The 25,563-nt window shown below is 40.0% G+C and overlaps 1 protein-coding gene across 4 annotated transcripts in view; it reads right to left on the reverse strand.

Annotated features, from left to right (window-relative positions):
• Window positions 1-639: 639 nt before the first annotated feature.
• Window positions 640-25,563, reverse strand: part of Lim3 (Lim3 homeobox protein) — a 34,483-nt gene continuing 9,559 nt past the window's right edge. Inside the window, exons 1-7 of one of the 4 annotated variants that reach the window (XM_089257405.1) lie at window positions 4,973-5,474; window positions 3,130-3,306; window positions 2,824-3,033; window positions 2,569-2,761; window positions 2,346-2,497; window positions 2,086-2,280; window positions 640-1,775 (exon numbers count right to left, since the gene is read on the reverse strand). In XM_089257405.1, coding sequence (XP_089113531.1) covers window positions 1,459-1,775; window positions 2,086-2,280; window positions 2,346-2,497; window positions 2,569-2,761; window positions 2,824-3,033; window positions 3,130-3,306; window positions 4,973-5,081 — 1,353 coding nt within the window. In that variant the 5' untranslated portion in view covers window positions 5,082-5,474 and the 3' untranslated portion in view covers window positions 640-1,458. Of the gene's footprint in view, window positions 1,776-2,085; window positions 2,281-2,345; window positions 2,498-2,568; window positions 2,762-2,823; window positions 3,034-3,129; window positions 3,307-4,972; window positions 5,475-25,563 lie in introns of those variants that run through there. The other 3 variants (XM_030385852.2, XM_089257403.1, XM_089257404.1) reach the window with 3 other exon arrangements.

The raw sequence follows: 25,563 nt of genomic DNA on the forward strand, positions 1-25,563 counted from the left end.
ATGAACGGAGAGCAGTGCAGTTCAAAGAAAGCGGAAAGAGAAGAGAGCGCGCTAAATAATGCTAATGGGATATATTTGTTGAAAAGAATTGGTATGAATGAAATAGTAGAAGGAACGTATGACATTGATACGGGGAGAGTGAGAGAGAGAGAGACATAATGAGAGCACAGCGAGAGCGTTGCATTCTAAAGAAAGCAGAAGGCAACGATCATCGATTTGAGTCATGACTTTGAAATATAATAGGGAAATTCTTTTGCAGTGTAACGGTCGATAGAACATAAAAGAAAATAAAATTGACTATCAATAAATTGCATTAATTCCGTTAAAAACGGAATCAATAGTCCTGCGTTTAGAAAGCTTAAATTAAACTATGCGTGTTTCCAGTCTTTTCCACGAAGACACGAGCCCGCACAATTCTTAACTTAATTTCGAAGTCAACTATTTATGGGGGGAGAGATATGAAAAGACGAAAGATTTAACAATTGTTGTATCATTTATTCTTACATGTCAAATAGTAATTATTTTATCGCATTTATTTGAATTTTTTAAACTTATTGTAATACACAATAAATTTAAAAATTCGTTATCATTTGTTTTACGTAGTTTGCATTTTGCTGAAATTTCTATTTGCTTGAAATCTTTTTCATGTTTTTATTTTTTCTTATTTTTTGTTTTTGTATATTATTTTGTTTTATAATTTTTTTTGTGTTTTTAGATATATGTATGTATGTATATACGACATCACTTTTTCGTAATTGATATTTCTCCTATGCAATTCATGTATTCCTATATAAAGCAATAAATAACTTGTTTGGGAGCTCAGCTTAATAAGTGTTGTGCACTGTCCCCCCAATCTTTGTATGACCCTATACAGACTTAGTTTAATTTAAAATGTAGTTCTTCTCTTTACTATACACAAATATACAATATTTACATTACACTAAAATATCAAAGTTCAAAGTACAAACAAAAGCGGTCAAGGAAGTAGATGTAATCAACATATTCATTATTATTTAAGCCAGTTTGATTTAAAGCATCGAACATTGATACATATACGCATGTTCGTTATCTTCCATATTTATGAAAACTTAATGAAATACGGAAACTTGAGCAAATAGTGTTACGTTAGTAAAAGTAAAAAAAAAGTAGTGAATATGGATAAATGCAGTCAGCGATAAAACAAAAGCTCACGCTGTTAACTATAAAGCTTTTCAGTTGTTACTCTGACGCCCAACGCTGTTAGCCTACTGTTAGTCAGTATCTCAGCACTGTTAACTGCTGTCAAGCTAGAGGCGAGCTTTCAAAATGGCGTCGCTAGCGCTGCTGCTGCGAAGTATGCTTATGTTGTTGTTGCTGGTGTTTCTACTGCTGTTGCTGTTGCTGTTGTTGTTGTTGGGCAGCGGCGAGCAGCAGACTTCGCGACTGCATCTCAAAGTAACGCAAAAGTATTTTTGAGTATCAGTAATGTACGCCAGGCGTTGCAGGAGGGTTGGCGGCGGCATTCGCATTGGACGCCGACCCACTGCTATGGTTGTTGTTGCTGGTAGTGCTATTCGCATTGCTGCTGCTATTGTTGTTGTTGTTAGTATTATTATTATTGTTGCTGATATTGTTATTGGTGCTGCCCGAGTCGCCCAGCCAGGAGTCAGGACTAGGCGGAAAGTCAGGATAGCCCTGATCGGGACTAGAATCGTTACTCATATCCGATACATTGTTGCTACTGTGCAGGCGATGATGCGTTTTACTTGCGTGCAAATTAGCACCAACTGCATGATCTGAAAAAGAAGCAGAAGAGATGCTAGAAATCAGTGACAATTAATAACCATTAGATATCTACGGATACATATAATATATACAAATGAAAATGTATATGTTATATATGCCTTATGTAGTACCTATATATGTCTAGTTCTGTATATCTATAAATCAATATATGCGTATCGATATATTTTTATGTCGCTATCTATGCCTATTTATCTGACTAAGCATCTTTGAATCTGTTTATTTACAGTAATCCACTTATCTACCTCTTGCTGGCTATTTGTTCATTATAGTATTTATCTCTACCTTTATATAGATGCTTACCAATATTTGTGTAGACAATATTGTCCGGATAGGAGCCAAACGTATGACTTTGGCCCGGAACTGGGGGCGAGCGACTGCTCGGCGGATACTGCGAGGGACTGGAGCTGCCATGCATATAGGAGCCGCGTATGCTGTGCGGCGAGGCGCCCTCGTCCAGGCCCAAATTGACGGTGCTGTAGCTGTCGTTGCTAAGATCTGAAAGGGCAATTAAATAGTTAAACATGCTGCGAATTAGTATAGTGCGAGTTGGCTATATATACCATGATGACTGAAGCTGTCGTAGTCCACTTTCAGTTCGTCCTTGTCGAGGAATTTGTCGGCGCGCGGCGAGCAGTTGCCCTTCATGGAGCGGAAGTATTGGCTCCAGCGCGTGCGTCCTGCATCCTTTTTCAGTCGCTTCTCCTTGGCGCGTCTGCAAAATGGAAAAAATGGGGAGTGAGTAAGATCCGGCTCTTGGGCTTGCCAGTCCAACCCCGAGCTCACCTGTTCTGAAACCACACTTGCACTACCCGCATGTCCAGGCCCGTGTCCTGCGACAGTTGCTCTCTCACATGTCGGGCGGGTTTCGGACTATTATTGTATGCGGTTTTCAGTGTCTCCAGCTGCTTGGCTGTGATAGTGGTGCGTGGCCGCTTATTGGGCTGATCACCATCCAGAGAGCCGTCCAAGTAGAGACCTGCCCGAGAGCTAAATGTAAAGTAGTCCGTCGCATGTGAGGGAGAGGATGAGTAAACGTACCCTTCGCCTTGGCCTCCTCGTAGTCGCGCTTGCAGATGAGCTTGCGGTCCTCCATCAGATAGAATTCGTCGCCCGTGTTGAGGGTGCGCGAGCACATGGCGCACAGGAAGCACTGCAGATGATAGACGTTGTCCTGGGCGCGACGCACCACCTGGGTGGGCGGTATGCCCATATCACAAGCGGAACACTTCGTACCATAACGTCTGTTCGACCCGAACATTGGCAACGGGGCAACGGGAGATTTTCATTAAACCGGTCAACAGACATCGACGGCCCCGATGCGACAGCCGTTTGAGAAATTTACTTACTTGAAGAAGTCCTCCTTGCAGAACAGCTGACCGTTCCGGGCGAAGCACTTGTCGTTCAGCTGGGCGTGGCACTCGCTGCACTGCAGACACTTCGCATGCCAGGTCCTCTCCAGCACCTTCAGTATAAAGCGATCCAGGATCAGCTCGTGGCAGCCGCCACATTTCGGTATCGTTGCTGTGGATGAATATCAATTGTAATCATATATTATCTGTCTATAGTGTATCTCGATTGATGATATATGTATATAGTCTAAATTGTGGTAGCAGACTAGTTAGTGTTTCGCATTTTCGATTTACCGATTTGCATTTCCATTTATTTATTTATATTTTTTATGTTTTTTGGAAAATTCTCTATTAAGTTCTCTCGTTGCTAGTTTCTCTCGTAAATCAATTCGAAATGAATTTTAATTGAGCTATTTGTTGTAATTTGAATCTGGACTTGTCGCCTATTTAAAAACTGTCATTATGAAAAACAAATGTAAATGGGATAAGTGTCGGGGCCGGGTCGTAGACGTTTCCTTGTATCCATCAAAAGGGAACTTTTAACGGAACGAAGAAGAGGTGATTATTTGTCTCTTAGCACAGGACTACCTGTGCTTTGACTATTAAAATAAAAACTTTAATTGAATACAATAATAATACTGTAACTGTAGTTAATTATCTATTCATCTAAATTAGTGATTGCCGTTTCTTTACAAGGAACCTCGAGCCTTGAATTAAATATTATTTCGAACGAACCGCTTTATTTATCATTTATTATTCTCTTCTTATATTTACATATTTAATGCGTTTCATTCTATACTTCTATATCAAAATATTTATTGTATAAAAATGATGAATTTCTCAAATTATTTTCGTCAACAAAGCAATCGTCGAAATTAGTAATACGAAAATATTATGTTCTATTAAAATTGTAAATTTATTATTTCTAAATGGCGACATTGAGTTCATTGTAGTTTTTCGAATGACTGCACTTTGAGAATCGTCTTAGGAGGATATCACTCCATCTAATCTTTGTTAATTAAAGAGGACTCCGCTCCCATCCATTCAACATACTTATATATCATTCAAACAGCTATCTATGAAACGATGTTAAGACCCTGTTCCTTATAAGATTCTTCTTGGTAACGATATGAGAATTGTTTTCCGTCAAGAGCACGGAATCACTGAATTAAATATATTATTTGGTTAAAGATAATATGTATTAATTATACAACTCAGCTCTAAAGTACTTCGCAAAATATTGCATCCGATAATAGAAAAATCGACTAAATAAATCTGCAGAGTTTTTATCATTAAAGGTAAAAGCTCAGCTTTCATAAATCCCATCTATATAAATACGAATTTTATCAGTTAGTTCTTTCTTAATATTGTAAATTCATATATCCTGCATTGAATAAATTATTGCCTCTTGGACTCTTGAAAAATATGAGTAATTTGTATTGAGTGGAATATTTGGTTAAATGGTTATAAAAGTCAATATCGAACTAATCAAAATAGATCAGAAATGTTTTGCAATATATAAAATATGTACTCAATAGAAATCATTTGTTTACATTCTATGTAATTGTTGCATTGGATCATTTCCCTTAAATCAGTGTGTGACGATTTAACGTTTATAAAATGAAGTCAGTTAAAGTAATTAAAAAAGTATTTAGAAATACTTAGTTAAAGTCAGAGAAATAGATTTTTGTTTACTGAGTAATTTTCTCATTGCATTGGGAAATTTAAGATACATTTGTTATGAAGATACTTTTTGGAATATTTGGTTTTTTTGCCTTTAAAAATTTGTGATTTTAATTTATACCGTTATTGTTGATGTTTTGTTTTGGAAAACTTACACAATAGAAACTCGGGCAATTGACTTAGGTTAATGGGCGGCACGCGATCGTCACATTTGCCATTGGACAGAAAGTCACTTTTGAACATCATTAGCTTCAAAAGCTCCATGCCTGGGCGATGTGGGATGGGCTAGATGATGGCTAAGAACGATCGTGCTTCTATACATATATATGCACGTATATTCGAGGGACGCTTTGCTTAAGAAACTACACACGCACACACAAACAAATGCACGTTCACCGTTTACATATTCAACAGCATTCAATGCAATAGTCACATTTTTGGCATTAGGTTTTTAACACATTCCGTGTGAGGATGGCGCATGGCCATTGGCCGACGGCGACGACGACGACGACGACGACGACGATAACGACGAAAAGGCGATTTACCGACAACGGCTTTACCGTTACCAAAGTTTACAGTTTGCAATGCGGCGCACGAATGACGACCGAGCGCTCGTGGAGCAAGTGCGGCGGCGTCAGCGCTTGGAAAGCAACTGACGAACCGCTGCTTTGCTTTGCAGTCATATGTTGTTGATGGTGGTGGGTGAAGGTGGCACACACACACACACAAACACACGTTCGCCGTGTTGTTGCTGTTGCTGCTGCTGTTGCTGACATAATCACGCCAATAGCCCAACCCTTAGAAATCAGACTGCACTTCCAATTGGAAACTGCTGCTGCACCCTGTGATGTTAGTTATCTGTGTGTGTGTGTGTGTGTGTGTGTGTGCCTCTGGGTATGTTTTTGTTGTTGCTCATATTTTGGCTGTGCCAGTTTTCCAAGCTTGCCTTTTTGTCTTTTGGCCTGAACAATTGAGTTTGGGTTGGTCTCCCATCAACTACGCCAACAAAAACAACAACAGTTACAACAACACGGTTCGCTTTGGCGGGGAAATTGCATTGTAACACATTGCTTTTGCCTCTATCTGTCTCTGTATAAAAGCGCGCGCTTGTATGTGTGTGTATGTGAGCGATTCAGTTTTTCGTTTTGTTTGTGTGTGTGTGTGTTTTTTTTTGTATATTTATGCCTGGGATTGGTTGTTTTGTGTGCGTCGACGTTGCGCCGTCGCCTGAACTTTTCGGGGAGTGGTCTCAAAGCTTTTTCAGCTTTTTTCGCTCGCTCGTTTGCTATCTTATAACAGCTCTCTCTTTCGCTCGCTCTCATTCCATGCTCTCATCTCCCTCACTGCTATATTGTCTGCGTCCAGTGTTGCGAATTCGTACGTGTACTAAAAATATACATAAATATGTTCTCACATACACGCGCACACATACATATATGGCACACAGCACTTGGCTGCCAGTGCGTTATTGTTGTTATGATATGTACTGTTGTGACATTGTTTAACTGTAAAATGACCTTAAAGCTGTTAAATTTGGTGTCTGGCCGTCGAGTTGATCGACTCTCATCACAATACGGGAAACCGTTGCGCGTTAAAATTGATTTTGCCTCACACAAGTCCAGCAAGCAATTAGTTTGTTTTTTTTTTTTTTATGACATTTGCCCACCCACAAATGCCAAAATATGTGCGACCTAACCTCACTGCTAGAATGCTAATTGTCGATAGGGTTTTCTTATTTGTTTTTGGCATTTTATTTATTTATTTATTGATTTTATTTTTTATTGTATAATCAATCAAAATGGCTTCCAGGCACTTTTGAATCGATAACAATAAGCAGTACAATAGGATCCGTGTGCCCATGCATTTACTCTGTATGGGTATTGTGGCATACTTAAAGGAGCAACACAAGAAATATAATGAGTGAAAGGGAAATAAAAAGAAATTTTAATTTACATACGAGTGTCGCAGGTAAGAGCCGCATGGCCACAGCCGCGACCGCTATCGAGTGCGTCTAAAACTGCGTTGGAATCGTGAGAGCAAGCTTACACACACACGTGCACACGCAAATTTGTGTGCGTAGCTGAAGCGGAATCGGTCCAGGCAGACAAGACAGAGGCAGAGACAGAGTGCAAAATAGGAGCGACCAGCTTAAATATGATAGAAACCTAAAAGGCAGCCGTGAAATGTGCGCTAAAGCAGGGATTACGTTTTCTGCAGCCAGTTTCAGCTTCAGTTGCTGTTGCTATTTTTGTAATTGTATGTACATATGTATGTAGGTATGCATGTATGTGTGCATGCATGCGACTGCTTGTATGGCTTAGCACTCTTTGCCCTTCACTATGTTCTTCTCTGCTTATACGCTCGCTCTGCTATTTGTCTATCTTCAACGCAGCAGCATTAAGGAAAAGCTGAGCTTGCTGCGAATGTTGTTCAAAAATTCATATTGCCAAAAAATGGCATTTGGAACTGGACACGCATGCTAGCTTGTTGCATAATCGCAACATACCAGAGAACGAGTATGCAAGACTGGGGGGAAGCGAGACAGAGAGCGAGATGAACACACACACTGTAAGCGAGGGCGAGTAAGCTGCCAGCAAGCGAACAAAATGGCTGGCTGTGGAGCCGTTCTCTCATGTCTTCTTCGTGCTGCCAAATTCACTTGGGCTTTAGCCTGTCTTGTAGCTAGCGTTAAAACCTGCTAGCGTCTCGTTTCGTCGTCGTCGTTGTTGTTGTTGGTTTTAAGCTTTCGCTTATTTGCCATGGCTTTGCCTTCAAACGCCGCCAGCTGGTCAAGTGTAGTATATACGAGTGTGTGTGTGTGTGGCTGTATATTTGTGTGTACATACATGTGTATGTCTGTGTGTTGTTACTAATTTATGTCCTTATACATGCACTTAAGACAATTTCTCAAAGATTTTAACAGTGCTCGGCTCAAAAGATTTTAAAATCTCAGCAGCCAGCAATTTATGCAATTGACAAGACTTCCATTCATACATTTATTTGCTCTTAAATATATATATATATATATAAATAAATATATTTTAAAATTTCGTATTTACCCATTGCTAAATTCTGCTTTAATCAACAATATTTTAGGCTGGCTGAATTAAGGTTTCATACTCGGAATTTCTCTTTGAGAATTTACATACATTCGTTTCATTATTATGATTAAGTTATTAAAGCACTTGACAAAAAAAAAAAATGCATAATTTAAGTTTTAGTTTTCTTTTTTTTGGCTTCGAATGAATGATATGAACTACAGTTTACAAAATATAGAAAGTTGCGTGTCAGAAAGTCTTTTATGTTGTAAAGAGCAAAAGTAGTTTCCATTGCAAAGAGATTTTGTTTTTTAAACTTACTTTAGATTTATCCACGAGCAACTCTTCAAGTTTACAAAAATATGTTTTTAAGTTGTTATAAGATTTCTGCTTTCCATTTTTATCCTATTAACGAAAGTAAAATTTAATTGCATACTTTTAGGGAGTGTAGATTTGGGAGATTGCTGCCAAATCCAACTACAAACGAATACAAGTACTGCAGAATAGTGTACTTTGACAGATAACAAACTGTCCCTAGTATGTACGTGGATCCACACTACACAAAGATTTAAAGCTGCATACTGTCGAAGAGCAGATTGACAGGGATACAAGCAGGTACAGTGAAAGACTGTTAAGGCACCGAAACCTACTCGCAAGAGGTCTATTACCTGCCAGACCTCTGCGAAGTTTTGGCTTTGCCAAAACTATTGGACAATAGCAAAACCTCCACAACTTAAAATCCCCAAAACTCGGTATGGGGTTCGGCTCTATTATTAATAAACCTTCTCTGTGTTGTTATGATCCTATTTTTGATGTACCGGTTCTACTCTTAATAAAATATATAATAACTAAAAAAAGTAGTTTTTTGAAGAACATGCCTATGTAGCTTACCCTAGAACGAACCTAGTTTGAATAAATTTAGCGAAAAATAATAAAAAATAGTAAATAACAAGATTTTTTCATATAATTTTTTGATATACATACATACATCAGATCTTGCATACTTAAGATATAGAAAGGCAATGTGTGAGTTTCTGTAACATTTACGAATCTCTTGAATTAAGAAATGATATATAATGAGAAAATAAAAAAATTTAGCATGTCTAGCCACACAATTGTCCCAATTAAAAATAGCCAAGGCCTTCGAAATAAAATTACAATGTCGGGGGTTAAATATTATTCATGTTAAAATTTAGTCAAGGCAATTGAATTACTTTTAAAAGAGTTATTGGAACTCTCGAAATAATGAAAGCTTGAGGTAGGACTGCATATATTATTTCCTATATTTCTTTATTTTCTTTTTTGAGATATCAGGATTTTATTAAAATTAAATTAATGTTATCAACGAAAAAACTAACTATTAATCCTTGCTAATCCAAATTTTTATGCAAAATTCTAGAAAATTCGTAGCTACCAAAATTAGAAATACCTCGGCTGAAAAATTTACTAGTATATGTTTCACATTTTTGCTTACTAGCTTAAATCATAAAAAAGTTTCATATACCTTTATTTAAATAAATTAGACATTCTATGAAAAGAGACCCGGCATTAATTTTCGAGTGGATCAATAGAGATTCTGTAACATTAATAATGCAAGTCACTGTAATAAAATAGTCTGAATCTTAGGTTTAACTTGTAGAATATCTTTTATAACATTTGTAATAAAAGTTAATAGAACACTTTAGTGAGTCCATGTACTTAATTCAGACAAAATTGCAATAGTTTTACATTAAATTATAAACTTGCTATATTCATTTTCATATTAAGTGTTTTCATAGATTCGTTTTGAGCGATAACTCTGTATTATAAGTAAATCTAAGTGGTATTTGCTATATATAACACAGGATGTCTGTGCTTGGGTGACATATGTTCGATTTTGTTGCTATTGGAGTGACAACTTAATTAGACCTGGGGCTGACCCACGAGTACCTCGGACAAAATGTCTGTAATCAAGCGAGGATATTAAATAGAATGTGTAAAATGTGGATTGGGGGCATGGTTACGCCTACGCCATTAGTTGCAAGCCAAACAAAAGACCCATTTAGATAAGAGTCGGTGGTCAAATTCATAATCATAATAGAAGTGCCTGGCTATTTATAGAGTGCATATACATACATACATGTGTGTGGGTGTTTGTGTGCGTATGTGTGTGGGGGTCTGTGGGATGACCAACTAAAAGTTATTACGAAAGAGCTATTGCACTACGAAAAGGGGTAAACCGTAACCGGATAGACAACGTAGAGTCGCGATAAAACATTGAAAGCACTCCAAAAGCATTAATAAAACGTCACCAGGTGAGCCAGGGGTAGCGGCAGCGGGTAGTGGCCGGAGGGTAGCGGTTGGCGGGCGGGGTGGTTGGCGAGTGGGTGGGTTGGGCTGCCTGGTAAGTGGACACACGTGAACTTTACACCTTGGCCAGCTGTGCGCCTCATCGCGTGTTCACGAGTCGTTTTGGTCGCGCCACACGCATCCATTAGGATTCAAATTGCGAACGCGGTGCCATCGGCCGACTTTTTATGCGCTTTAGCTTTCTGGCTTTGCCTTTGGCTTTTTATATCATGCAAAACCCAACCGAAGTGGGTAAATAGGGTATATTGCTTTTGTGGAAATGCATGTAACATGGGGATGGAGGAGGTGTCGAGTCTATATAAAAGATAAGTTTTGATAAATACATTTAGCCGTTGTATGTCCGTTATTTCGTCCACCTGTCCGTCAGTCCGTTCCTATATGAATCTTTCAATTTTGCATTGAGTCGATTAAAATATCACTTTACCTATTTCTACGGAATCGATTAAAATCGATCATAAATATCCGCTACTTAAGTACTTATCGCATCCCTTTAAGAACAGAACTAACTAAATATTCTATACTATTCAATTTCAGCCTCTTTCTCTCTTTCGAATTCCCTTCATCAAAGTTATTTATCGTAAGAATCTTTTTTTTCAGTATATCCACCAGTCGGTCATATCCAACTGGCGCAGTCTCATGGGCTGGATTGTCCGGGGCTTTTTATTTAAGGTCATCAAGAAGCGAAGTTTTGGGCTGGATGGCCATTGCACGCGTTGCCACTTTGCATGGGGAAGAACACGCGGCGTCATCTGCGCTCGAGTCAGGCCGCATATTATCTAATTAGAGGCACTTCAAAACATTACAAAAACTTTTGCCATTTGGGGCAGCTAACTAAGTGTCTTGTATGCCTATAATAAAAAAGAACAACAAACAACTGACATTTGGTTATGGTCACGGTACTCCATACAATGTAGCCAGTAGCTTGAACTGAGAATCTGCTTAATGTGATCCGTCTGTATGCTTGGAATTTTCTTGAGTCTTAACAATTAGCGGTTAAAAAGTGGAAAACGTAAAACAGCTATTTAAATTTATTGGAATAAGTGAGTTTTTAAGTAAGGCTTTGCGGTCTATAAGACAAAGAAATTACAAAAGATGAGATATAGAGAGTAGAGTTTGGGTAACTCTTGAATGGGTCAAATTTAAGTTTTCTCTCTTCATATCGTCTTTTCTCTGCTTCTATTTATGCTATTTCTGATGTATTCTCTATTTATATTTATTCCTCGCTGCTATACCCTGTTCTATTATTAGGTTGTCTTTCCTGTATTTCTATATTATCTGTACAGCTGCCTACAAAAACGTTTGAATTCTTAATTCTTTTCTTCACAACTATTTTCATTTCTTCTCGATTCCTTTCTGTAAGCTCTCTTTTCGTTTCATGTCATCTATTTCTCTTGCCCATCTTCTATTTCTTCGTGTCTTATGCTTATTCATAGAATCAATCTATTCGGGAGGGATCAAGCAACAATAGAGATCGGTGGACTGAAAGATATAATAGGAAATAAATAATGTAATCCGAGAACCCTTGGTGGACTCATCATTTTTCTGTAACAAACGAATGCTAAGAAGGCTTTGTTGGCTGTTTTAATGATGTTGGAAGTCGTCAAAGTTGATTAATACAGTTATCATAGCGAGTGGACAAGGACGACCCATCAGTTTATGTTGAGCTCGTTCAATTTGCTGGATAATCAATTTGGCCAACACTTTCGCGGCTAGTGACAAATGTTGAGCTCGGACCTTTGGTCGTGTTGGGTATAAACTATTTATCATAAGAGTGCGAGGGAACTATATAGGTCTATGGGCGCGGGTAGCAGGGATCGGGAAACGAACGGGCAACGCCCATTTAACGCAGCGCCAGTCAGCGCATCTGTTCCAAAGCATTTATCAAAATGTCAATGCAGCACTTAACCAAATCCATTAAGTAACTCCATGGGCACTCATACAAACCGCCGAGCGACCCCTCCTCAAGCAGTCAGTCATTCAGTCAGTTTGTCAGTTAGTCAGTCTGTCAGGTTGGCAGGCATTCATTCATCTATTCATTGGCCATAAAAAGCGCGCAAGGCATTGTAAGCCGCACCACCCACTCACCCACCCATCCACTCACCCACCCATCCACTCTCCCGCTAGCCAACCCACCAGTTGTGCCACCCGTTAAACTCCTGCTCCTGTTACTTCGTTTCCCATGGAGTAAATGCGTCCATTTAGTGGCAAACAAGCGACAGATCCGCTTGTAATCCTTTAAGTGTATGCAATGGCAGTAGCTAAGGGGCGGGACACGGACTCGCTTTGGTGACAGCAAGTGCAATAATTTGTTTGCAGTTTCCCCCGTTAAGTGCTCTATTTTGTACAAATGGAAACATCACAGTCAGAGAGCCAGCCAAACTCTCACTCGCTCTCTGTCTCTCCCTCTCGCTCTCGCTCTTTACGTGTCTGCTTCTCTTTCTAAATTGAATAGCGAGTGCGCGTTCAAGGGTGCTGCTGAGCGTTGTTGTTATTATTTCCCTAACGAAATCAATTCAACAAAGTCAAACAAAAGACGATGCGGGGTGGTGCTCGAGCACTATGTATGTATATTCGGATGGCATAATATTCGACGCTCTGATAAAGTCAAGTTACGGCCTGCTTATAGCAAACAAATAAGCACTGTGGGCAAAGTCAAATAAATACGTGCTCAAATATGCATCAAGCCAACGAATGAGGCGACGCAGGCTGAGGCTGCATTTATAGTATTCTATATTTGCAGTTATGGTAATGATTATATTTGTGAGAATCGAATAGAAAGGCGTACACAGACAGTGAAAAAGAAACAACTCTGTAAAATGTGAATTCCAGGGAAAGACACTAATTAACGTACATATGCATATAAACTGAAATGCAATGCGTAATATTTATAGGAAATAATAATAATTGCCTGATAAATAATAATTTAGTATGAGAATCACAAACATTTATTGTTAATAAAACTTATTGAACAAACAACAGAGAGAAAGGAGTTAGTGTCGATAATTATCGTAGCTTGAAAACAAAATATTTTTATGAGAGTGAAAAAGAAAGACAATAGATAAATTTATGAATATTCAAAAAACTACAGAGGATTTTATACAAATAATATTATATGACATATATTTTTCACGGTACGAATTAATACCTTAACTAAAATCAAAGAACTTAAGTATTACGAATAAAAAATGGCACATACAATTTATAATATAAAAATTCCTTATATTAATAAAAATACATAAATAAATCATTGAGAACTTGGCTCAATTAGTTTACTATATTTAGTATATCATACATCAGAATGAGTGCCAATTGTACATATAAATGCGTCAGCATAGCGGAACCAGTCCCGTATCAGTTGTGACGAAATCCCGCTGTTTGTTTAGAGCAAACCCCACTGCGTGGTCGTTCGTCGAGAATAGCCCTCGGTAACTGAGCGGAGGGTTAGCTTTCGAGTTTCCTCGTTGGCATTGATGACATATTGGTGTGTCCTGTGTCGTGTGGCTTGGCTGGTTGTCTGCATCCTTAACAGGAGGTGGGGTGAGAGCGACTGGAGGAAGTCTACTTAAATTTTTTTATTGTTCCGCCTGTCGACTCGCTGGTATTTTGCTCTACATACCGTTAATGTGGAGCGTTTAATGCTTTTAATGTAATAAAAACATTTGCAACGTTTCCAGGGGCGTGAGACACCTTTAATGTGGCCAGCCGGCTGCGCGGGAGGGGGTGTAAGGCCAGGGGTGGTGAGTATAGTTAAGTGGTGCACAGGTTTTACGTTAATTCACTTGTTGCTAGTCTTGAGGCTCTGCTCGTTAGTTTCAGATGCCCTTTGAAGAAGGATCTTTTACAGAGAGAGAGAGAGGGAGAGAGAAAGAGACAGTGATGAAGGATGAGAGGTAGGGAGAGAGAGGGAAGCGTTTGTTGATTGCCTGGCAGCAGCTGTGCAAAATATTCCTTGGAGCAACGGCAAGCCATTGGCAAGGGTTTAAGCCCAACCACTGACCTCATGAATAATGCGAGCCGCACCCAGCGAATGGCGAATGGCAGCCAAATAGGCGAATGTGGAGAGAGTGGAGCTGGCACTCCTATGCGAGTGCAGACAGCCGTTGCCAGGTTTATTGTACAACAAAAGTGGGTAAGCCATAAAACTCTGGCAAAGGCTCGCCGAGAGTCGAGCCCTGGCATTTAACCTCTGCCACCGTTATCCAGCCCCTCCCCCTGCCCATCCGTCTGCGCTTTCCCTTCCACATGCGGGGTGTAAAATTTCGAAAATACAAAACTGCTACTTTTTATGGCAGCGTGAAGAAGGTTTTGCTACAATATGTTGCTGATTATGCCGCTGGGATTAAGTGTCAGAGAGTCGGTGCTTGGTGCTTGGTGCTCGGTGCCGGTTGCCCGTTGCCCGTCGCTGGTTGCACACAAGTCGCAACTCTCGATCCCAGCTCGACGCTACCCGGCTGCATAATGACCTTAATCAATTTTGAGCAGCAACCCCTGAGCAGCAACCCCTACCCCATATTCGTAACTGAGTAAACTACGCGACTTTGAAAACTGTTTTCAACGCTTCAGCTTCAGCTTCAGCTTCAGCCAAACTGTTGCACAGCCCATGGACAGCACTTAACTCTGTTTGTATTTATATTTAGGGTGTGAGCGTGTGTGTGTGTGTGTGTGTGTCTGTTTGATGATATGGATATCCACATCGATTGATGCGTATTGGCACTCAAATTGTTGCTGCGGCTTATGGTGAAAGTAAAGTAAACGCCGAAATAAAAACTAACGCCATGAAACTAGAAACGAGCCAAGCAGTTGGGCTTGCTAACAGCACTGCGTATTAGTGATGGGAATTATAGTGCTGGCGTAATAAGCATAAATTGTGCTCTTTAGTTGTGCAGTTGGCTCCGCTGCTTATGGCCGTTCCATACTGTGCTATCGATTATGAATTCCTTATTTAGTTCTTTGAGTCGCTCAATTGAACACATCGCTCATCAACTCGAGAGAGAGCAACCCACGCAACAAATGGAAACTAGAACAAAGTTATTGAGCGCAAACAATTTATGCGACACGTTCCACGGCATCTTTGTGTCTCTTTTTCTCTTTCTGCTCTGCACAGTGTGATCGCAGATGCCTGTCGCCATTTTATGTCGGCGCTCACTACACTAATATTGTTGCTGCTTTCTCTCAATTACTCTCTCAAATGTGCACATGCATGTATGTATGTGTGTTTAAATTTATGCATGTGATTAGACTCAATTGAAAACAGGTAAGAAAGCTTTAAACGGGACAACTGATATTTCAATAATTATTCGCTTCTATAACATGGAAATGCATTTGCCAAAGCGAAAGTCTCCAGTGTTGGAAATACGCCTAACAGAAACCGAAATTTTATAAAATACATATGAACTAACATTTAACATTTGGCTCTAAAGATATATCAGATGAAAATAACGGGTGAAGTTATCGATTTTTTGAGAAAATCTCGATATCCGCGCTCTATATACGGACATTTAATAGAAATTCAAGTCTCTAGTTCTTACGTCTTCTGACATCGGCGCGTTCAAGCACACGGACAGGGCTAAATCGACTCAGCTCATCGCCCTGATCAAGAATCTATATAGTACATTGTGGTGGCAATTTCATTATGCCTTGTTTTCCAATTTCCAATGGGTATAAACGGAAATAATACCTAGTTGTCAATCGAATATAAATTCTTATATTTGGCTTGTTCACTTCGTTTAATCTAACTTAATTTAAACTATAGCAAACAAAGCTGATGCGTAGCTTGTTTGCCTCTCGGTTAACAGGGACGTAAGTGCTCATCCGCGTCGCACGCGACTGGACGGCTGCACGCACACCACTGCGTGCTGCGTGCGTCGTGCTGCGTGCTGCGCCTTGCGAGCGGATGGATATCAATTATTGGTACCGTTGCACGCAGCGAAATTGTAGCTGCGTGGAAATTCGCCGCGCCCGTTGGAACAGAGTTGTGGCACACGGCCCGACGATCGGCTTAGATGCTTCTTAAGTTTCCATACAATTTGCAGGGTGAAACTCTTCGAGGAGGCCCTACAAGAGGCGCGAGTCTCGCACCCGACTTGGCGGGTCGTGTCAAAACGTTTCACTTGTGCGGCACACGTGCCTGCAATTAACGCAACTGCAGTAACTCAATATGGCCATAGACTGCCACACCACCACCCCACCCCGACACTCCAAGGAGCTTCGTTTTAGCCCAGTACTCAGCGTACTTGTAGTCTGCAGAGTAATATGGAGACCAAGTACAGCATGTGGGCCCTTGCCATGCCACAATTAGGCCATGTTAACACGAACTCTGTTCTGCACGGTGCTCATAACCGTTAACCGTTAACGGTTAAGAGGGTCGGACTAAACACCTGCGCGTGTCGGCAGACACCAGCAGTAGCAGCAGCAGCAGCAGCTCCCCATCGTTGTCTTAACCAGATAACTGCCCATTGCCACGACGAGGTTCATTTCCATTAACCGGCAAAAGGCGTTTAAGTTAATAGCTTGGCCAAAGCGACCCCAAGCACAACGCCCCACGCCCCACATCTCACGCCCAGCGCCCTATTCTTGTACGCGTTGCACTTTGGCTTTGCCACTTTTAGTGTTTCATAATTAAAAATGTTGCTTGTTGCCGTTGCCGTTGCCGTTGCCATTGCCGTTGGTCGTAACAGTTATAGCTGTGTTGGTGTGTGTGTGTGTGTGTGTAACGAGAATCTGTCGCCATCTGCAGCTGCGCCATTTTGTTGCTGTGGTGTGCCGTGCTTTGTAGCCTGTGCCTTTGCCAAGGTGAAATTCTTTTCGGACACCTTTTAATGCGTTTGCTTTTAATTCCGCACGAAGCACTTACGGCCTTACCACACAGTTACACCAACATACACACATACGCACACAGCTATACACCCACACACATACACGTGCATGGTAAAGTAAATGGCAACAAAACGCCGTTACTTGTCGCTTGGTCTTTGCCTCGTTTTTATTATGCCTATTATAATTTACTTTATGCATGTGATTCTTGCTCTTCGCACTCTTATTGTTGTTGCTGTTACCTGCCCGCTTGCCTGCCTGGTTGGTTGAGCTTTTGAGGATACATTACTGCGCTTTTCTCTCTTGCCATTGTAATTTCTTAATTGCGGTCGAGCGTGGGTAAAGGAATTGCATGCAAAGTGAATAAGTGCAAGAGCGTAAGCAAGCGAGAGAGAGAGAGAGAGAGAGAGGGACAGAGTGTGTATTAGTTGAATTCAATCAGCTTTTGCAAGACACGGCGTTAACGCTTGCATAAGCTCAGTGCTATGGTTAAGCTATTTGCATTCAGCATTCAGCAAAATAAAATACCTTCTTTTTTTGGCTATTGTTCAAAACTTTTGTATATAAAAAGGCAGCGGCCAAACCAAAAATTAACTGTCAAATATTTTAGTTCAACAATTTGCGCGCTTGGCACAAAAACCCGTGCTTGTGGCACATCTATGCTTGTATATAAGTAGCAGCTTGTCACGACAATACGATTCCACCTGCCCCTGCTCCGCTCGTTTGCACCCACTGCTACTATGCCACGCCCCGCGGCTGTGGCTGTGGCTGTGGCAGTGCAGTGGCTGGTTACTGGACGTGCAGCACAATAACTTTTCAATTTCTGGCGCACATTCCAGCTGACGTCCATTAAACAATGGGCACCGCCACACATTCTCTATTTTCAATTTTCTATTTTTACGCTCGCTTTTGGTTACTTTGCAAAAAGCATTTTGTTCGCTCTTTTATTTTGTTGTAATTCTTTGCTTTTGTTTCCTATTTTCTGTGCATATGTATGTGTGTGTGTGTTTTTTGTGTATTTTTTGCTAGCTTTTTTTTTGTTGTGCTGCTGGCCAAACAAAAGGCGCGCACTCGTTGGCAGCCATTCAAGCGTCAAGCTAGCTGACCAGAGCACCCTTGACCGGGCGCTATAAAGCAGAGCAAAAAATAAAAGCAGCAACAACAACGACGACGACGTCGACGATGACATGGCACAGCCCTCGCCTCGCTCCCAGCAGCACATGGAGCACATGGTTATCCGCCTCCAATTTTGAATGCTACGACCATCAATCGGGCCTCCTTTATGGTTATGCCAGGCCAAGAAAAATGGGCAACGGCTGCAGCAAGTATTTCTTTTTGCATACCCATCGAAAGTGAATAAGCAGGGCATATTGTTGAGGTGGCCGCACATGTAACAAGTTGAATGTAATGTTACCCCAGGCCATGAAGTTTATATATTGATCCTTATTTCCATTGAGTTGCTATAACAAATGTTCGTATATCCATCCGTTTGCACATAAATCCATAGACTTGTATATATATGTTTATATTTTTGTAAGTTGTTTATTTCATTATCACAATGCAATAATATCTTAATGATGCTAAGATTTGATATTAATATTCGGATTTGTTTTGTGCAAAGCTCGAAAAGTTGAACAGCTAGATACATAAGATCTAAATATTTTGATTCCTCTACATATGCCTCTCATAGGTACAGATCTATGCCATATATTGATTAAAGAAGTATGTCGCTATATATTCAGCAACTTGAAAGCTGCACATGGGGTATTTCCTAGTCATGCGTTTCCGAATTGAAGCATTGCTTGATTTTTTCGCTTGTGCCAAGTGTATTGTGTCTCGAACTGGAACTTCATCAAACGAGCAGAGGCAGATGTAGAGTCAGTGGCAGAGACAGAGGCCGAACGTATACGGAATACGGATTCAGGGAGCAACCTTTTCACATTCATCGAAGCGCTTCACGACTCGGCAAAGAAAAAGGTTTATTGCGGTCTCTATAAAAATACACACTTGGGGTGATTTTCTTTTGAAGCGCGCTTGCAAACACACACACACAAACACACGAACAAGCACACACAGATACAGAGAACGCTCTATCTAGGTGCAGGTGGCCAGGGTCGGGGTCGGAGGATGCGTGGGGCGTGGATGTGGCTAAGTGACTGGGGGTGGTTAGGGTAGGCGGTTGGTCTAACGACTTCGTTTGGTGCCCATTTTATTTTCCTGAATCAAGCTGAGCTGCTGCTGCTGCTGCTGCTTTCAGTGCTTTCAGTGCTTCAGGCTGCCTTTCTGCCTTGCTGCCTGGCTACCATTATCTTGGCTTTGCCCTTATGGGCTTTTGTGTGCGTTTGATGAAGCCAAGATGGCGCCGAACGGTTGAGTTAATGGGGAGCCCAAAGCCAGAGACCAGGGACCTGCTGCTGTTGAAATATCAGCCACAAAAATGGACGTCGCCATATTTATAGAGGGTGAAAGATTGCCGCAGTGTACGCATGAAGGGGAAGCACAAGGAGAGATGCCGAAGAGTGAGCGGGAGAGCGATACTTGTCCAAGGGTTGCACTTGGGGTTGGCTGCCCCTTGATTGGGAGGACGAGGCTGTGCTTGGTTGCCAATTTGGTTAGACGGCATTTCTACCTCTAAACTATGCGCTTTGTTTAACAAAACTCTAAAACAATAATTATACTAAATGAAATGCAATTTTATAGTCAATTAGCTAGAAATAGTTGTGCTTGTACTGCTAGGACTTTACAATATATATTCAGCAGGACAATTTATTATTATTTTTTTATTTTTTATTAACATTAACTTTTTATTTAAGAAACATTTCATTTTTACCATCGCATAATTTATTTTCATTTATTTTAGAAACTGTTTTAGTTAGTTTTTTTTTTTAAATTTATTTAACAAGTGTGATTTAGAGATGCTATATACATAGAATTAGTGAAGCATATTGGGAATTACTATTATTCATATTTTCAAATAATTCGTCAAATATTATTGGAGAATCGTTTTAGGAAGAAACAATGGGTAGCACCTATGACTGATACATTACAATGACTAACAAGGCGTTGACAATTTTTGGATTTACCTGGTTCTCATATACCATTACAATACTTTCAAATTTACTCTAAATATCTTTGATTGTGTAATATTTTTTTTGTCGGTTGGTTTTCTATTGTTTAACGAATTACATGTGTAGAACATAAATTCCCTTGGATTTATCACTAATACGAGCACTTGAAGATAGATATAGTGTATCTAAACATTTACAAGCTTCAATTTCTAGCTAAGCAAAGAATTTTATTAGAAATTTTGTTGATTGCTGCACATATCTGTCTAGCTCCCTTTCACTTTATATGTATGTATATCTATTATGCACTTCAATCTCAGCGGTATATATGGGAAGCACAGTTTAATAATCATTGCTGCATGGTCACGTGCCCGGCGCCTCGAAGCGGGCTATAAATTTTACTTAGCTGCAAGTTTTCAGTCGAGATTCCACAGAAATAGGAGACGTGCAATGGCCGGCCATCAACTATTTACGTGACAGTCTAGTCCAGAGCCATGATGCACTCATAAAAGTGCACACACACACACACACGCACACATATGTATATGCACACGTACTGCTAAAAGCCATTTGCAGGCATTTTTTAAGCGCAATTCCCAAATGTGGACAAAAACACTCGCTCCATCTCTCTGCACCTCTCTGGCATTCCCCAGGCTCCACATTGCTTGCATTTTGAATGCACTCTGTGAGTCACTTTTATATGTGTGTGTGTGTATGGGGAAGGGGGGAGGTCTACTTGCCAACGGCTTCAAATATGCTCACATAAAATATCATAAAAACAAAAGCTGAGGAAAACTTCTCGCAATACTGACGGCATTTTCGCACTCAATTAGTTGGCATTAGAAACGCTAAGAACAACAACAACAACAACGACGATAGCAATAGCAGCATCGGGGTAAACCGATGGGATTTGTGCCGTTCCATTAAAGTTTTATTCACGCAATCGACAATAGCCAGAGGACAGACGAGCTGACGCTAACTCCTTTGCCCCACGTTGTCACACCAACCCGGTCGAGAGCTGAGCAGGGTCGCAGCTGCCTCGGCCCGGCCGATAATAAAAAACAATTTGCCACCCATTGGGCATTAACGACAACAAACGACAACGGCATCTACTCACGCTCTCACTCTCCCACTCTCTCGCTCACTCTCTGTCTGTCTATCTGTCTGTCTATCTGTCTGTCTGCTAACTACCCAACCCACTCGACCATTCCATTCCGTTCCGTTTCATTCCGGTGTGTCGTGCCCGCTGCAGTTATTGTCACAAATGGCAACATATGGCCAAATGGTTTTGAGTGGTTTTTCGGGCTTAGCCGGCCGCATGCAATAAAATCATTTTGTTCATTGAACGCTTTCACCGAGCATCGCATAATTTGCGACATACGCTCAAGTCAGTCCATCCGAGCTGCTCCTTGGACTCGACAGCAGCCTCAGTCTGGAATGGGAAGGTGGTGTCATGCATTTTGTAAATAAAACCATTTATCTATTTAACAGCTTTTGATTTTTGCTCGGAATTTATGGAGTTCCATTGAAGGAGCTTAAGGAGCTCCCATTTTTCGTTAAGCAGGCGAGCTTTGCTTTACTCTCGTTTCATTCCATAGATAACTTACGACGACAATGGAAATGTCCTTGTGAAATGGTGGAAATGCATTTGGAAAAATCAATATATGTAGATTACACACACACAAGTAAGTCTTCGCCTAGTCCTACTTATAAGTGCGCCGGTTAAACAGCAGTAATAGACAAGGAACATGGCTGCAGTTTTATTATCTCCATATCAGAGTATTGTCTGATTCTTAGTTGTTTCTTTCTATACAAAATTAAGTTTTTTGGTTAACAAATTTTTGGAAAATCTCAAAAGACGTAAACATAATTTCTATAGGTATAGAATGTTCAGTCTATCGATTATTTAAATATAATTCATTAACAAGTCAAGTCTAAAAACCTTCATGCTAAAGCAGTCCTATTTATTTATATTTTATTCCTTTTTGTTTAAGCTAGAAGAATAGGCAAACAAAACATATATTCATATATAGACTAGCATAACATATATGTATATGTTAAGATCTGTATGCAACATTCATACCAGCATTCAAAGGCAATAAGGCAAAAGCAATAGGAAACCTCTCAAACTTTTCGGCATTTTATATTCAATCTATTGTAATATTAATCTATATTATGTATGGTGATACGTCACCAAAATTAATTTTGCAATAAACTAAATAAGAGTTTCTAAAATGTGGTCAAAGGCTACTGTTTGCCTTAGTCTTATCGTACTGCTGCTCTTTATCTAGCCGTGCCCTTCCCCTACTTCTTATACTAGGTCAACAGTTAGTTCTAATATGCTGGCGAGGGAGAGAGAAAGAGGCAGTGGGATAGAGCGAGAGCTTCGAGGGTCGGTGTGATCAAAGTGCTTAAATAACTTTACTTTAGATTTAATAAACGATTATATTTGACTTAAATCCAAGTAGCAGGCCTTACAGCTACTCCACGCGCAATCAGTGCCACATTTATATGGCACTTCAGTGTGTTAAGCTCTCCGCTTACCCCTTAGGGACCAGGCACTGCATAGATCGTGCTTCCAGTTATACAACTCTTGTTGGACATTTTCAAGTGCTCGTAGTGGAGCGAAAGTAGTTCAACATCTAGAGTAAATAGCATAAGCCCGAGCATAAACTGGGCGGCAGCTCTTAGAACTTTCGACGGGTTCTTTACTTAACAATCGAAACTGTCTACCTGGGAGTTACGAATCTCAGATCTGGTCGGTGTGCGTAGTTTGTTTAGGTGTTTGTGTTTTCGAAGAGTGACACTTATCTGTTTGAAATACGGGGACCTTAACTTATCTCCCCGATAGCCTGATAAGCCGATCGAAGTGCCTCAACTGCTGCATCATATCAATACAATGAAGCAAATCTGCCAGCTATGGTCATACCGTAAGCATACTATGTATAGATTTTGCGTATAAGAATGTGTCGGCTGGCGAGGTTTCTTATAGGGTATATAAGGTTTCCAATTATTAGATGATTCATTGTCGTTTCGTAGCCAATTGATAAGTTTCCCAATTATTCTGTTTCCGCATTACAAATAAAATACGTCATTATAAACATCATAATATTTGTATATGTAATATAATGTCGATCAATGTATCGGTATTCAATCAATACAAAATAGAGTTTGATGGTAGATAATGTATAAAAATTTAAAAATCTAAAATAAATCAAATATTAGTTATCGATACCACATACGTCCTAGCAGTAGTATGACTAGTGAGTGTTATCGATAAAACCTAAAAGGCAAATTAAAGTAGGGGTATACTGTAGTGGTGCACACCAACCAACCTACATGTTCGTACTAGCTGACTTGAAGTCTCGTAATCAAACAGATTTCTACACTCAGAGCCCATTGCGTCTGCCTGTGGAACACTCAATAGCTTGAGCTATGAGATCGAGAAACAATAAATAAAAGCGTCTGTAGTATTTTGCTGCTTGAAATGCCACTTAATGGGGCTCTCGTGGAGTGTAAGACCTAAAGTCGAATCACTCCAACGACGGGTGCTAGATAAGTTAAGTAATCACGGCGATTATTGTTGACTATTGACATAACGAAAATTCGATTGTTTTATAATGACAAAACGCGAAATATGAATTTCTGCTCTACAAAAATATAAAGCTGCAGAGGAAGGCAGAGGGAGTCGCAATTAGCACACCTGCTTGAATAAAATTACCAAACATAATTTGCGGTTGACTTGAATCAAAACTCAATAATATTGTATGTAAGCAAACACACATACATATGTATATACATATATGTATGTGTATAATATATGTATGCTTATTTAAATATATATAATATCATTGTTGATTGAAAGGTAAACACTACAACAAGAACAACGACAACAAAAAGGAAGCTTAAAAGATGTAGAAGGGTGGATCAGACAAAAAGATTTGCGAATGCAGCGGCTCGGCCACATGCTGGGACCACCTGTTTAGATAAACCCGAACAATGGACAAAGCGATGTGGAAAATAATCTCAGATAGCATAAAAGGCATAAATGGCAGAAAATGCATAGAGGATAAAAAGGCTTTACGAGTGGGAGGGAGTTGAAAGTCAGCCAACGAGGGTTGCACATGAAAGGAATTCGCAGTGCCCACGTAGATGTCTAGATGTTAATAGGCCTCATTTAACACTAGGCGGCGAGCAAAGGGAGCTGCTTGGGAGAGGTCTGTTACCCCAAGCTTGCGCAGTTTCTGTTTTCATACCAATCTCACATATATCTTTACTATATAGACCATCGATGCAAGCTGCACGTCATCTCCATGTGGATCGGTCGGAAAAGCTGGACATGTTTTTGTTCTTTGCTTCTTATCGAAAACATTTATGGTACGTGGTGCCAATGTAAACACTAATGTTATTCTCCTATAGGCGTATGTCTCGTCTGAATGGGCAAATCTTGTACCATGCCGTTTAAGTGCGACTATCATAGATAACCGAATCGAACATGCTCCCAGACCCAAAAAACATGAGTCTGGTACATAGACATTTTACTGGGTTCTTAAACAAGCGCTCTGTATATTTGTACCCATTGAAAATGACCGGGAATGGGTCATGATGACTGAGTGCAGAAGCACATATATTGTTATACATATGTGTGTTCCACTTATAAAATTAAAATAATCAAACTTTAAATTTAAAATAAAAATGTTGAACTTATTTGTAAAGTTGAAAGTCTAGTAAAAGCTTATAAGGGTAAATAATATTTTTATAATTTAGTCGGGTTTACGTGCTTATTTACAAATTATTTTCTTAAGTTTCTTATGTTTTTCAAAAGTTAAGATCAATGTAACTTCTGTAATATGAGCCAAATTATTCCAGATTTGGTCACATGTCAGTAATAAATTAAGAATAAGCTTTTACAAGAAATCTTTAAAAATATATATATGTACATATACATAGATACATATACTGCTTTTTGAATGTAAAACTCGTCTTCTAGTCTAGCACACCCTATTATATTCCTTTACTTAATATAGTGGAAGAAAAGAATGCACACGCTCACTATTTATAGATATATACACTTATACACATGCAGACATATAGACAGTCATCGGTATAGGGTAACCGTGTAGACGTTATCGCCGCAGTTGTTGTCCCGTTTTTCAAGGTATCGAGTGAAACGGTGTACAAATATTTACCGTTTGGCAGCGGCGGCAGCTGCAGCGGCAGCGACAGCGGCTTGTTAGAGAAGTATCTGGTAAGTTTTTGACCCGACTACCGGCTGCGACTGCGACTGCGACTGCGACTGCGACTGCGACTACGACTGCGTAGCGATAAGCGCTGCTCTGGAGCAGACATGGCCACGCTAATTGCGGAATGATAAAAGTTGGTAACCGCTCCCGGCCATAAGTGAATCGCGCAATTGCCAAGATTTCGACTTTATTTTATTTCTTATTGCCAGCCACGAGAAAGAAGAGCATTTCTATTTGC

This window comes from Drosophila navojoa, chromosome 3 (assembly GCF_054131105.1).
Source record: "Drosophila navojoa isolate 15081-1374.11 chromosome 3, UAZ_NAV_1.0, whole genome shotgun sequence".
In the NCBI taxonomy this organism is placed as follows: Eukaryota; Metazoa; Arthropoda; class Insecta; order Diptera; family Drosophilidae; genus Drosophila; species Drosophila navojoa.